Genomic DNA, 12592 nt, shown 5'->3' on the forward strand with positions numbered 1-12592 from the left:
CAGAGGGAAGTGATTCAAAGAGTTTGTGGCCAGGGTGAGAGGGGTGAAGCACCCTGACAAACTCAGCCTCGATCTAAGCGTGAAAAACAGACACAAAATGCAGGAGTAACTCGCCAGCTCAGGCAGCCTCGATCATCGTACGCTTTGCATATCTTTCATTCAGTTGTTCTATATCTCTCTATATCACAGTCTATAGAGGCAGTCACGGTGGCGCAGCGGTTGCTGCCTTACAGCGAATGCAGCGCCGGAGACCCGCGTTCGATCCCCACTACGGGTGCTGTCTGTACTGGGTTTGTACGTTCTCCCCGTGACCTGCGTGGGTTTTCTCCGAGATCTTCGGTTTCCTCCCACACTCCAAAAATGTACAGGTTTGCAGGTCAATTGGCTTTGGTAAATGAAAAAATTGTCCCTAGTGTGTGTAGGATAGTGTTAATGTGCAGATTAACACGATCCTACACACACTAGCACTATCAAACACACTAGAGACAATTTACAATTACCAGAAGCCAATCAACCTGCACATGTTTGGAGTGTGGGAGGAAACCGGAGCACCTCGAGAAAACACACCAGGTCACTGGGAGAACGTGCAAACTCCGTACAGACAGCACCTGTGGCCGATCTATCTCTCCCTCTCAACCCCATTCTCCTGCCTTCTCCCCATAACCCCTGACACCCGTACTAATCAAGAATCTATCTCTCTCTGCCTTAATAATATCCACCGACTTGGCCTCCACAGCCTACTGGGGCAAAGAATTCCACAGATTCACCACCCTCTGACGAACGAAATTCGTCCTCATCTCCTTCCTAAAGGAACGTCCTTTAATTCTGAGGCTACGGCCTCTAGTCCTAGACTCTCCCACTGGTGGAAACATCCTCTCCTCATCCACTCTATCCAAGCCTTTCACTTTTCGGTAAGTTTCAATAAGGTCGACCCTTCATCCTTCTAAACTCCAGCGAGTACAGGCCCAGTGTCGTCAAACGCTCATCATGAGTTTACTCACTCAATATTGGGATCTTTCTTGTAAACCTCCTCTGGACCCTCTCCAGACCCAGCACATCCTTCCTCAGATATGGTGCCCAAAACAACCCACAATATTCTAAATGCGGCCTGACCAGCGCCTTATAGAGCCTCAGCATTACATCTCAACATTACATTACAGCTCAACATGGATGATCAGCCATGATCACATTGAATGGCGGCGAAGGGCCGAATGGCCTACTCCTGCACCTATTCTCTATCCCTTCTTTTTGTACTCTAGCCCTCTTGAAATAACTGCTATCATTACAGTTGCCTTCCCGACTACCGATTCGACATGCAAGTTAACTTTTTGGGAATCCTGCACCAGCTCCCGAGTCCCTTTGCACCTCCGATGTCTGGATTCTCTCCCAATTTAGAAAATAGTCTCTGCCTTTCTTCCTCTCCAAGGGCTCTGGCAGCCTGTAGCTCTCTCAGCGTTGCGCGGAGAGAGAGCCAAGAGTGCCTGGAGTGAGTCATGGACCAAGGGCAGCGACTCGAGGCTGGCAGCGAGCCCCAACCAGCAACTAACAGCACACAGTGTGGGCCAGCAACGCCCCCACACACTAGTGGCCCCAACATCGTACAGCGTTTACCCCAGCAGAAATGTTTTGTTTGTCCAGCATGCTAGGGGATCTCATTTTTAGGTTTATTATTATCACATCTACAGGAGTACAGTGAGAGGTTTTGTTTTGCGTGCTGTCCGATTGTACCAGATAGTACAACACATCGGAGCAGCACGGTGGCGCAGCGGTAGAGTTGCTGCCTCACAGCGCTAGAGACCCGGGTTCGATCCTGACTACGGGTGCTGTCTGTACCTTCTCCACGTAACCTGCGTGGGTTTTCTCCGGGTGCTCCGGTTTCCTCCCACAAAGACGTGCAGGTTTGTAGGTTAATTGGCTTCGGTAAAAATTGACACAAGTGACAATAAGAAGAAGGTTCTCGACCCGAAACGTTGCCTATTTCCTTCGCTCCATAGATGCTGCCTCACCTGCTGAGTTTCTCCAACATTTTTGTCTACCTTCAATTTTCCAGCATCTGCAGTTCCTCCTTAAATAATAAACTTTCTGGCAAGTGAACCATCCTACCACAACCAGTGAGCGGTCCTGAACTAGTATCTACCTCATTGGTGACCCTCGGTCTATCCTTGATCGGACTTTGCTGGCTTTACCTTGCACTGAACGTTATTCCCTTATCATGTACCTGTACACTGTAATTGGCAGGATTGTAATCATGTATTGTTTTTCCGCTGACTGGTTAGCACGGGATTAAAGCTTTTCACTGTAGCCAGTTACAACGGCATAGACAGGACTGACTCCCACATCTGGATGAAAGAATTGCTCAAGCATTGGTCAAGAGACAATAAACTAAACTGTAAAATATCGTGGCTATTCGGCTTATCTGCGCCCCTCATGATTTAATTCCCCTCACCCTCCTACCCTCTCACTGATGTTATTTTAAATTTTTTAATCAAAAATAATTAATTTGATTACGATACGGAATAATACTTACAAACCCTTGGTGACACACCCATCGCCATGGTACAAAACCACCAAATTATCGTTAAGACACTAGATTTTCCAATGATTATAATGCGATCCTGATTGAGGATTCGTTCCCCACTCCCCTCTGACTGGTTGCAGGTGGAGCGGGAGAGACTGCGCTCGGAGGAGGACACCATGCGCGTGTCCGCGGAGAAAGGTCGCCTCGACCGCTCCCTCACCACCGTGGAGCAGGAGCTGGTGGAAGCCCAGAGACAAACCCAGCAGCTGCAGGTGAGTAAAACCCTGGCAGAAGCTCGTCACTAGTCGATACACACGTGCCAGGAAGTGGCATGGTGTGGTGGCGCAGCGGTAGAGTTGCTGCCTCGCAGCGCCAGCGATTCGATCCTGACCACGGGCGCTGTCTGTACGGAGTTTGCACGTTCTCCCCGTGACCTGCGTGGGCTTTCTCCGGGCGCTCCGGTTTCCTCCCACACTCCAAAGACGTGCAGGTTTGTAGGCTAATTGGCTTTGGTGAACTGTAAATTGTTCCTCGTGTGTGTAGGATAGAACTGGTGTACGGAGTGGTTGCTGGAGGTCTGAAGGGCCTTAAAGATAGCGGAGTCAAGGGATGTGGGGAGAAGGCAGGAACGGGGTACTGAGTGTGGATGATCAGCCATGATCACAGTGAATGCTGGCTCGTAGGGCCGAGTGGCCTACTCCTGCACCTATTGTCTATTGTCTATATACTATCTAGTACCTCGAAAGTAAACTAAAATTAAACTATAACTAAATTAAAATTAAACTATGAACTATAACTAAACTACAACTAAATTAGAACATATTAGAGAGTTAGATTTAGCACTTAGGGCTAACGGAATCAAGGGGTATGGGGAAAAAGCAGGAACGGGGTACTGATTTTGGATCAGCCGTGATCATATTGAATGGCAGTGCTGGCTCGAAGGGCCGAATGGCCTACTCCCGCGCCTATTTTTTATGTTTCTATAACTAAACTTAAACTAATGCTGCTCATGAACCACACTCCCAGTGGCCATTCACCAGAGGGAATCACCTCTAACAGTGGCAGGAGGGCAGAAGTCTGTCTGACTCTCGGCTCGCTAACCCAGAGGACGCTGTCCCTGCACTATCGCGTTTACACAAGCACTCAGCTCTAACGAGCAGCTTAATGGAGGAGCAAGCTCCCTGGGCTGGGAGGGCAGGCAGGGGTTTCGGATTTCCACACGGCAATGCGAGGCTCGCGATGAAGGGGCGGCTTGGGGTAAAAGTCAGAAGAAGGTGGTTCTGTGTTTCCGTGGGTACTGAGGAGGTGAAGGTTCAGCCGCTTGAGCCTCGGAGGAAGTTGTGTCTGGATCCGGCAGTCTCCGGAGAATGCAGTGGGGTTGCTGCCAAGTGGGGAATGCATGCTCCAGCAATTATTTCATCCAGATGTGGGAGTCAGTCCCGTCTCTGCCATTGTACCTGGCTCGGCTACAGTGTGAAATGTAACCTCAATCCTCCAGCACCGTAACTGATAGAGTAACTAACGGCAGCCTGCAGCTTCCAGACACCAGAGAGTGGTGAGTCTGTGGAATTCTCTGCCTCAGAGGGCAGTGGAGGTCGGTTCTCTGGATACTTTCAAGAGAGAGATAGATAGAGCTCTTAAAGATAGCGGAGTCAGGGGATATGGGGAGAAGGCAGGAACGGGGTACTGATTGGGGATGATCAGCCATGATCACATTGAATGGCAGTGCTGGCTCGAAGGGCCGAATGGCCTAATCCTGCACCTATTCTCTATGTTTCATAGAAACATAGACACATAGAAATTAGGTGCAGGAGTAGGCCATTCGGCCCTTCGAGCCTGCACCGCCATTCAATATGATCATGGCTGATCATCCAACTCAGTATCCCGTACCTGCCTTCTCTCCATGCCCTCTGATCCCCTCCCCTTTCTATCTAGAGAATGGCCTAATTCTGCCCCTATCACTCATGACCTTAGTGCAGATGGGGGCATGTTGGTTGGCGTGGGTACGTTGGGCCGAAGGGCCTGTTTCCGCGCTGTGTGACTGTGACTCTTTCAATCAATCTATTGTGATGAGCCATTGGTGAATGATGGTCTGCTAGGCCAATGCTGAACAGGAATTTACTGCAAAAACCATGCTGAAATGGTAAGTCTTTCCTCTTCCTGCTCACACCGCTGTCTCTGAAGCTGGATTTGCAGATTATTAGGTGGAAGATATTGCGGTCTCTGGTGAGTCCAGCTGTAGTATTGAGCAATAGAGGCTTCACCCCGGCCTTCCCTCTCCACCGAAGACCCTGTCATGCCAGCAGTTGACCACCCGAAACGTCCACCCGTTCCAGAGATGCTGCCTGACCCGCTGAGTTCCTCCAGCACTCTGTGCGCGCGCGTGTGTGTGTGTGTCTATCATCAGTTAGTGAGTGTAGCCCCACTGCTCCCCAACAGCCCAGCCCTTGGTGAGAGGAGCTGGGAGACCCTACAGCTCTAGTCACAGCAGCAGAGTTGCTGCCTCACAGCGCCGGAGACCCGGGTTCAATCCTGACTATGAATGCTGTCAGTGCGGAGTTTGCACGTTCTCCCCGTGACCGTGTGGATTTTCTCCGGGTGCTCCGGTTTCCTCCCACACTCCAAAGACGTACAGGTTTTGGTAAAGACGTAATTGGCTTTGGTAAAAATTGTAATTTGTCCCTGGTGTGTGTAGGATAGTGTTAGTGTTCTGGAATTATTGGTCGGCGCGGACTTGGTGGGCCGAAGGGCCTGTTTTCGCGCTGTATCTCTAAACTTAACTAAACGAAAGAGGGTCTTAGAACTAGTGTGAACAGGTGATCGATGATCAGCGCGGACTAGGTGGGCCTAACAGCCTGTTTCCATGCTGTATCTTACAACGATCCTTATAGATCTTATAAAGATGTACAATATCATGAGAGGATTAGATCAGGTAGACACAGTCTCCTGTCCAGAATAGGGGTATCAAGAATCAGAAGACATAGGTCTGAGGTGCGGGAGGAAAGATTTAATAGGAACCTGAGGGGTAACTTTTTATTCCGGATGCTCCGGTTTCCGACCATATCCCAAAGACGTGCAGGTTTGTAGGTAAATTGGCATCGGTAAAAATTGTAAATTGTCTCTGGTGTGTGTGTGGGAACACACACCAGAGACATGAGGTGATCGCATGAGGTGATCGCTGGGCGGCACGGACTCGGTGGGCCGAAGGGCCTGTTTCCGTGCTGCACCTCCAAACTAAACTAAACTGAAGAAGTCCAGGGATAAATGGAAAAGGAGGGGAGATGTTCTGCTCTGAGTTCGGTTGGCTTTTGGCCAGTGATCTCCAAGCTTATTGGAACTGATGGCATGACAGTAGAAGTAGCCCCAAGACCCTGCTATGTAAATACGGGCCAGTACTCGTTGCATTCAGAGTCGCGGGTAACATTGCAATCTGCTCGTCCCCAAACTCCCACTAGTGCCCAATCTTCCACTCGCACTAGATGTCCTCGCACCCAGCTTCACTAGCACGTGGCTTTGCTTGTAGCTCCTGAGTTGTTAGTTCATCTTGTGCCATTTATAACTTGTCCACTACTAATAACATCTGAGAACCTCAGCAAGTCAGACAGCATCTGCAGAGGGAGAAACAGCTAACTCTGAACCTGTTTAAGAAAGAACTGCAGGTGCGGGGGGAAAAGGAAGGTAGACAAAAATGCTGGAGGAACTCAGCGGGTGAGGCAGCGTCTATGGAGAGAAGGAATAGGCGACGTTTCGGGTCGAGACCCTTCTTCAGACTGATGTCGGGGGGGGGGGGGGCACCCGTATTACATAGCAGGGCACCCCCCCGACATCAGTCTGAAGAAGGGTCTCGACCCGAAACGTCGCCTATTCCTTCTCTCCATAGACGCTGCCTCACCCGCTGAGTTCCTCCAGTATTTATGACTCCCTTTAACTCTTAACCAGAGTCACTATCCCGCTAGCCCCAGTCACGGCCTGAACCACTGAACCGTTCCAACAGTTTCTGAATTTTTATTTCAAGATGTTTTGCTTTTCACCGGGGGATGAGGAAAGGCTTTTGTTTTTAAATAAAGGGGCGTTACTGTAGGGGGGTAGATGGTAGAGTTGCTGCCTCTCAGCGCCAGAGACCCGGGTTCGATCCTGGCCACAGGTGCTGCCTGTGTGTGTGTGGAGTTTGTTCGTTCTCCCTGTGACTGTGTGGGTCTCCTCCAGGTGCTCTGGTTTCCTCCCACGTGCCGGAGACGTCCAGTACAGGCGTGTAAGTTGATTGGCTTCGATAAAGATTGTAAATTGTCCCTAGTGTGAAGGATAGCGGTGGAGGTAGGTTCTCCGGATGCTTTCAAGAGAGAGCTAGATAGGGCTCTTAAAAATAGCGGAGTCAGGGGATATGGGGAGAAGGCAGGAACAGGGTGCTGATTGGGGATGATCAACCATGATCACATTGAATGGCTCGAAGGGCCAAATGGCCTACTCCTGCACCTATTGTCTATTGATAGGGCTAGTGTGCAGGTGTGATCACTGTTCGGCGTGGATTCGGTGGGCCGAAGGGCCCGTTTAGTCGCTGTATCTCCAAACTAGACAAAAGGGCAGGAAAATGGGGTTGAGAGGGGAACATCGATTAGCCCACTGTACGCTAAGCGGGAGAAATCGGTGTGAAGGGGTACTAAAAATCCTGCCCCAACCCGCTACAATCAGTCTGAGGGGAGGGTCCCGACCCGAAACGCCGCCTGTCCATTCCCTCCACAGATGCTGCCCGACCCGCTGAGTTCCTCCAGCACTTTGTGCTTTGCTGGGGGTTCCCAGCGCCTGCGGTTGCTTGTGTCTCCAGGTTGGGTTGTCTTGCCTGTCCAACTTGCCTTTACCCCCACCCCCCCCCCTCCCCCTCCCCCCTCAGGCCCAGCTCTCCGACGTGGAGCATTCACACTCGCACGGACTGGTCGAGGCGGCCGCCAGGCACCGCCAGGAGCTGCAGAAGGAGACGGACCGTCTGCGAGCGGCGCAGGTCGTGACCGAGAGGACCCTGGAGGCCCGCGAGCGCGCACATCGTCAGCGGGTTAAAGGACTCGAGGAGCAGGTACTCAACTCGACAACTCAACACCGCCTGGAAACGCACAGAGAAAGTCATCCCTCTTCATACGTCTAGGAACAGAATTAGGCCTTTCGGCCCATCAAGTCTACTCCGCCATTCAATCATGGCTGATCTATCTCTCCCTCCCAACCCCATTCTCCTGCCTCTCCCCATAACCCCTGACACCCGCACTAATCAAGAATCTATCCATCTCTGCCTTAAATATATCCACTGACTTGTGGCCTCCACTGCTGTCTGTGGCAAAGAATTCCACAGATTCACCGCCCTCTGCCTAAAGGAATTCCTCCTCATCTCCTTCCTAAAGGTACGTCCTTTTATTCTGAGGCTGTGCCCTCTGGTCCTAGACTCCCCCACTAGAGGAAACATCCTCTCCACATCCAGGCCTTTCACTATTCGGTACGTTTCAATGAGGTCCCCCCCCTCATTCTTCTAAACTCCAGCGAGTATAGGCCCAGTGCTGTCAAACACTCATCATAGGTTAACCTACTCATTCCTGGGATCATTCTCGTAAACCTCCTCTGGACCCTCTGCAGATCCAGCACATCCTTCCTCAGATACGGGGCCCAGTAAAACTGCTCACAATACTCCAAGTGCAGCCTGACCAGCTCCTTATAAAACCTCAGCAATACATCCGTGTGTCTGTTAGTCTTTACACTTTAAAGATACAGCTTTAAAAATGGAAACAGGCCCTTCGGCCCACTCCATCCAGCGACCCCCACACACTAATACTATCCTACACACACTCGGGAATTTTTTTTCAGTTTACAGAAGAAAATTAAATTACAAACCTGCATGTCTTTGGAGCGGGGGAGGAAACCGGAGCACCCGGGGAAAAAATGCACGATCCTGACTACGGGCGATGTCTGTATGGAGTTTTACGTTCTCCCACGGGGGAACCCGGGTCTGCGGCGCCGTGAGGCGGCATCTCTACCGGCCGCCCCACCACGCCGGCCCGCTATTCCCACGTTGCCCGCCATTAATCCGTGCCCGTCCTCCCCTGTGCCGCAGGTGTCGACGCTGAAGGACCAACTACAGCAAGAACTTCGCAGACGGCAGCCGCAGTATTCCCACTCCATCGTCTCCGGGAACTGACTCCAGTCCGGGACAGCGCAGCGCAGCGATACGGCAGGGTCTCGTCCCGCACTCTCTTGTTCTCCCACCAGCAATCACCGTAGAAACATAGAAAATAGGTGCAGGAGTAGGCCATTCGGCCCTTCGAGCCTGCACCACCATTCAATATGATCATGGCTGATCATCCAACTCAGTATCCTGTACCTGCCCTCTCTCCATATCCCCTGATCCCTTTAGCCACAAGGGCCACATCTAACTCCCTCTTAAATATAGCCAATGAACTGGCCTCAACTACTTTCTGTGGCAGAGAATTCCACAGATTCACCACTCTCTGTGTGAAATGTTTTTGTTCTCATCTCGGTCCTAAAAGACTTCCCCCTTATCCTTAAACTGTGACCCCTTGTTCTGGACTTCCCCAACATCGGGAACAATCTTCCTGCATCTAGCCTGTCCAACCCCATAAGAATTTTGGAACCAGGAGAAAGCAGACCCCCAGTAGGGAACAGAGTCAGAACATCCCCCCCCCCCCCCTCCTCAACTGTCCCAACCTCCCACTCAAACCAGAACCACAGGTGCACCCGCTCAAGATCCTTCTTCACACTCTGAATAACGTCTCAGGAAGGGTCTTCTTCGATGTCCGAAGAAGGGTCTCAACACGGCTACATGGATAGGGCAGGTTTGGAGGGATATGGGCCAAACGTGGGCAGGTGGGACTAGTGGCCAGTGTGGGCAAGTTGGGCCGAAGGACCTGTTTTCACCCTGTATCACTCTAATCGATGTGAATAAGGGTCCCGACCCGATACATCACCTATCCATGCCCGAGCAGCTGAGTTACTCCAGCGCCATGTGTCTCTTTTTTCTCGTAAAATGCAAAGCTGGTTGATAGCACCAGGAATACAGGTGGATAATGTTTATCACTGCCCTAAACGCAGACATCCTATATGATTGAATTGAATCTGGTGCCAGTGTGGGCTGTGTGACACAGTATTTCATTGAAAGGTGCATTATTCTTGACGGCACATGGAGACTACCACCAGAGGCCAAAGATTATGCACAAGGTGCTTGTGTTCAGACCAATAGATAAGTGTTCCATGTGATTGAGTACAAATTATGTATTAACTTGGGGCAGAAGATAAGTTTAATTTAATACATTCACCATCCGCAATACATTTATGTTACAAATATCAAGGATGTATTTTCTCGATGTGATCAATAGAAAATTATTCTAAAGTATTGTAATAACCATCAGTTGACAAAAACTCTAATAGTTTGAAGAAGGTAAAGATGGCAAATTCTGTTCATTGACACGACTGCGATTGTGAAATGATTGGTGTGTGTTCAAATCTAACGTCTTTGTTTTGATATTACTGTATCTTTCTGCCGTTAGTATTTGGGGAAGTGGAACTCTGCATCGAAGCTTATTCAGTCCAGAACCATTCCTCATAGTCCTGTCAAATAGGGTGGCGCAGCGGTAGAGTTGCTGCCTCACAGCGCCAGGGACCCGGGTTCCATCCTGACCTCGGGGGCTGTCGGTACGGAGTTTGTACGTTCTCCCCATGATCTGTGTGGGTTTTCTCCGGGTGCTCCTGTTTCCTCCCACACTCCAAAGACGTGCAGGTTTGTCGGTCAGTTGGCTCGGTAACATTGTGAATTGTCCCTAGTGTGTGTAGGATAGTACTAGTGTGCGGGGATCGCTGGTCGGTGTGGACTCGATGGGCCGAAGGGCCTGTTTCCGTGCTGTATCTTTGAACTAAATTGGACCACTACGATTTAGTTGAATTATGACTTTTTCAAAAATGTATACTTACAAATTATCTTTTTCTTGTGATTTAAAGAAGAAATCAATGCAAATTGCCCTCAAAATCTCTGGTTTTGCTACGGTTTTAGCAATGTTTCCATTTTCTAGTAATTTCTGATGTTTTCCAGCCCAGACGTAGACCTGCAATTATTGGCATTCATTTTTTTAATAAAGTGCGGTAGAGTTGCTGCCTTACGGCGCCAGCCACTCGGGTTCAATCCTGACCACGGGCGCTGTCTGTGCGGAGTTTGCACGTTCTCCCCGTGACCACGTGGGTTTTCTCCGGGTGCTCCGGTTTCCTCCCACACTCCACAAAGACGTGCGGGTTTGTAGGTTAATTGGCTTGGTATAAATGTAAAACTGTCCCTAGCGTGTGTAGGAGAGTGTTAGTGTGCGGGGATCGCTGGTCGGCGTGGACTCGGTGGGCCGAAGGGCCTGTTTCCTTGCTGTATGTCTAACGAAGGGAACATTCTGTTCTGACCCTGTGTTGGTTAAACCCGAACCCTGTGGTGTGTTTGTGTTGATTCCACGTGTGCTGAGTGGCTGTTTTCTTTTTGTAGATGTGTTATAACATGACCCGCTCGCTGTCTTGTCCCTTGCATCCACCGACTGTATCTCACCTGTTCAGTGTTACTCAGTTATTTTTTTACTCAGATGTTTTATACCACACTGAGAAGAAGTGGATCGGACAGATGTTGGGTTACACTCGTTACAACAGGTGACTTGTGATATTAGGTGGTGCCTAAATCTTACAAATAAACCACCACCAAAATTAACCCTTCTGTTTGCGTCAAGAGTGTTTTTGTGTGGCATTGAGTTATTGTTGCTGATCGCTCCGTGGCTCAGGGAATCGTACGCCATGCTTCCATGTTGCAATGAAGATTCAACACTCAATTGGATAGAGTGGATGTGGGGAGGGTGTTTCCACTAGTGGGAGAGTCTAGGACCAGGGGGCCACAGCCTCAGAATTAAGTGACATTCCTTTAGGAAGGAGATGAGGAGGAATATTTTTAATCAGAGGGTGGTGAGTGTGGAATTCACTGCCACAGAAGGTTATGGAGGCCAAGTCAATGGATATATTTAAGGCAGAGATAGATAGATTCTTGATTAGTACAGGTGTCGGGGGTTATGGGGAGAAGGCAGGAGAATGGGGTTAGGAGGGAGAGATAGGCCAGGCATGATTGAATGGTGGAGTAGACTCGATGGGCCGAATGGCCTGATTCTGCTCCTGTCACATACGAACTTTTGAAGGAGAAGCAACGAACCAGATTCCATCAGCTCGTGTTTAAGTGATTTTTATTTTTGTACAAAACGGAATATACCAGTTATATGAATCAGATTACACAGAAATATCTCATTCAGCTACACACACTGTGGCACCTCTTCCCAAAAGTACTTCAAGAACTTTTATACCGAGGAGTCCTGAACAAGCAGATGTCTCTAATTTCAGTATTCCCAAATGCTGCAGTTGATTATTAAACTGGGCCATTTTCCGAGGTTTTTCCAACCGTTTTTTCCCAGCTGTTATCAGGCAACTGAACCGTCCTCTCACCAGCTAGAGAGTGGTCCTGACCTACCCCTACCTCATTGGAGACACTCAAACTATCTTTAATCAAACTTTATCTTGCACTAAACGTTAGTTAGATACGGCTCTTAAAGTTAGCGGAGTGAAGGGACATAGGGAGAAGGCAGGAACGGGGTACTGATTGTGGATGATCAGCTGTGATCACATTGAATGGCGGTGCTGGCTCGAAGGGCCAAATGGCCTCCTCCTGCACCTATTGTCTATTGTCTGTTATATCCTGTATCTATAAACAGTGGACAGCTGGATTGTAATCATGTACAGTATTTTCGCTGACTGGTTAGCCCGCAACAAAAAGCCTTTCACTGTACCTCGACACACGTGACAATAATAAGCAAAACTAAACTCTAAGGCACTAATCTCTTGCGATTCGTATCCATGTGCAAGTGTGCTCTTAGCAACCCTTCTTCACCTGTAGACCTGGATACAGAGTTTAATCAGGCATTTTCCATCATGAGAGACCTCCAAGCAAAGTATGTGCTGGGATAATGGGGGGCGTTTTGTGTCGACCTTCGGTGTAAACCAGCATCTGCAGTTCCT

The 12592-nt window shown here is 49.5% G+C and overlaps 1 protein-coding gene across 4 annotated transcripts in view; it reads left to right on the top strand.

Moving 5' to 3' along the window:
* crocc (ciliary rootlet coiled-coil, rootletin) overlaps positions 1-8880 on the top strand; it is a 67664-nt gene extending 58784 nt beyond the window's left edge. For all 4 annotated transcript variants that reach the window (XM_033048387.1, XM_033048385.1, XM_033048386.1 and 1 more), the window contains exons 34-36: positions 2659-2790; positions 7407-7586; positions 8610-8880. In XM_033048387.1, the coding sequence (XP_032904278.1) occupies positions 2659-2790; positions 7407-7586; positions 8610-8693 (396 nt within the window). In that variant the 3' untranslated portion in view covers positions 8694-8880. The remainder of the gene's footprint in view (positions 1-2658; positions 2791-7406; positions 7587-8609) is intronic.
* The last annotated feature ends 3712 nt before the right edge of the window (positions 8881-12592 follow it).

Source organism: Amblyraja radiata, chromosome 31 (assembly GCF_010909765.2).
Source record: "Amblyraja radiata isolate CabotCenter1 chromosome 31, sAmbRad1.1.pri, whole genome shotgun sequence".
NCBI lineage: Eukaryota > Metazoa > Chordata > Chondrichthyes > Rajiformes > Rajidae > Amblyraja > Amblyraja radiata.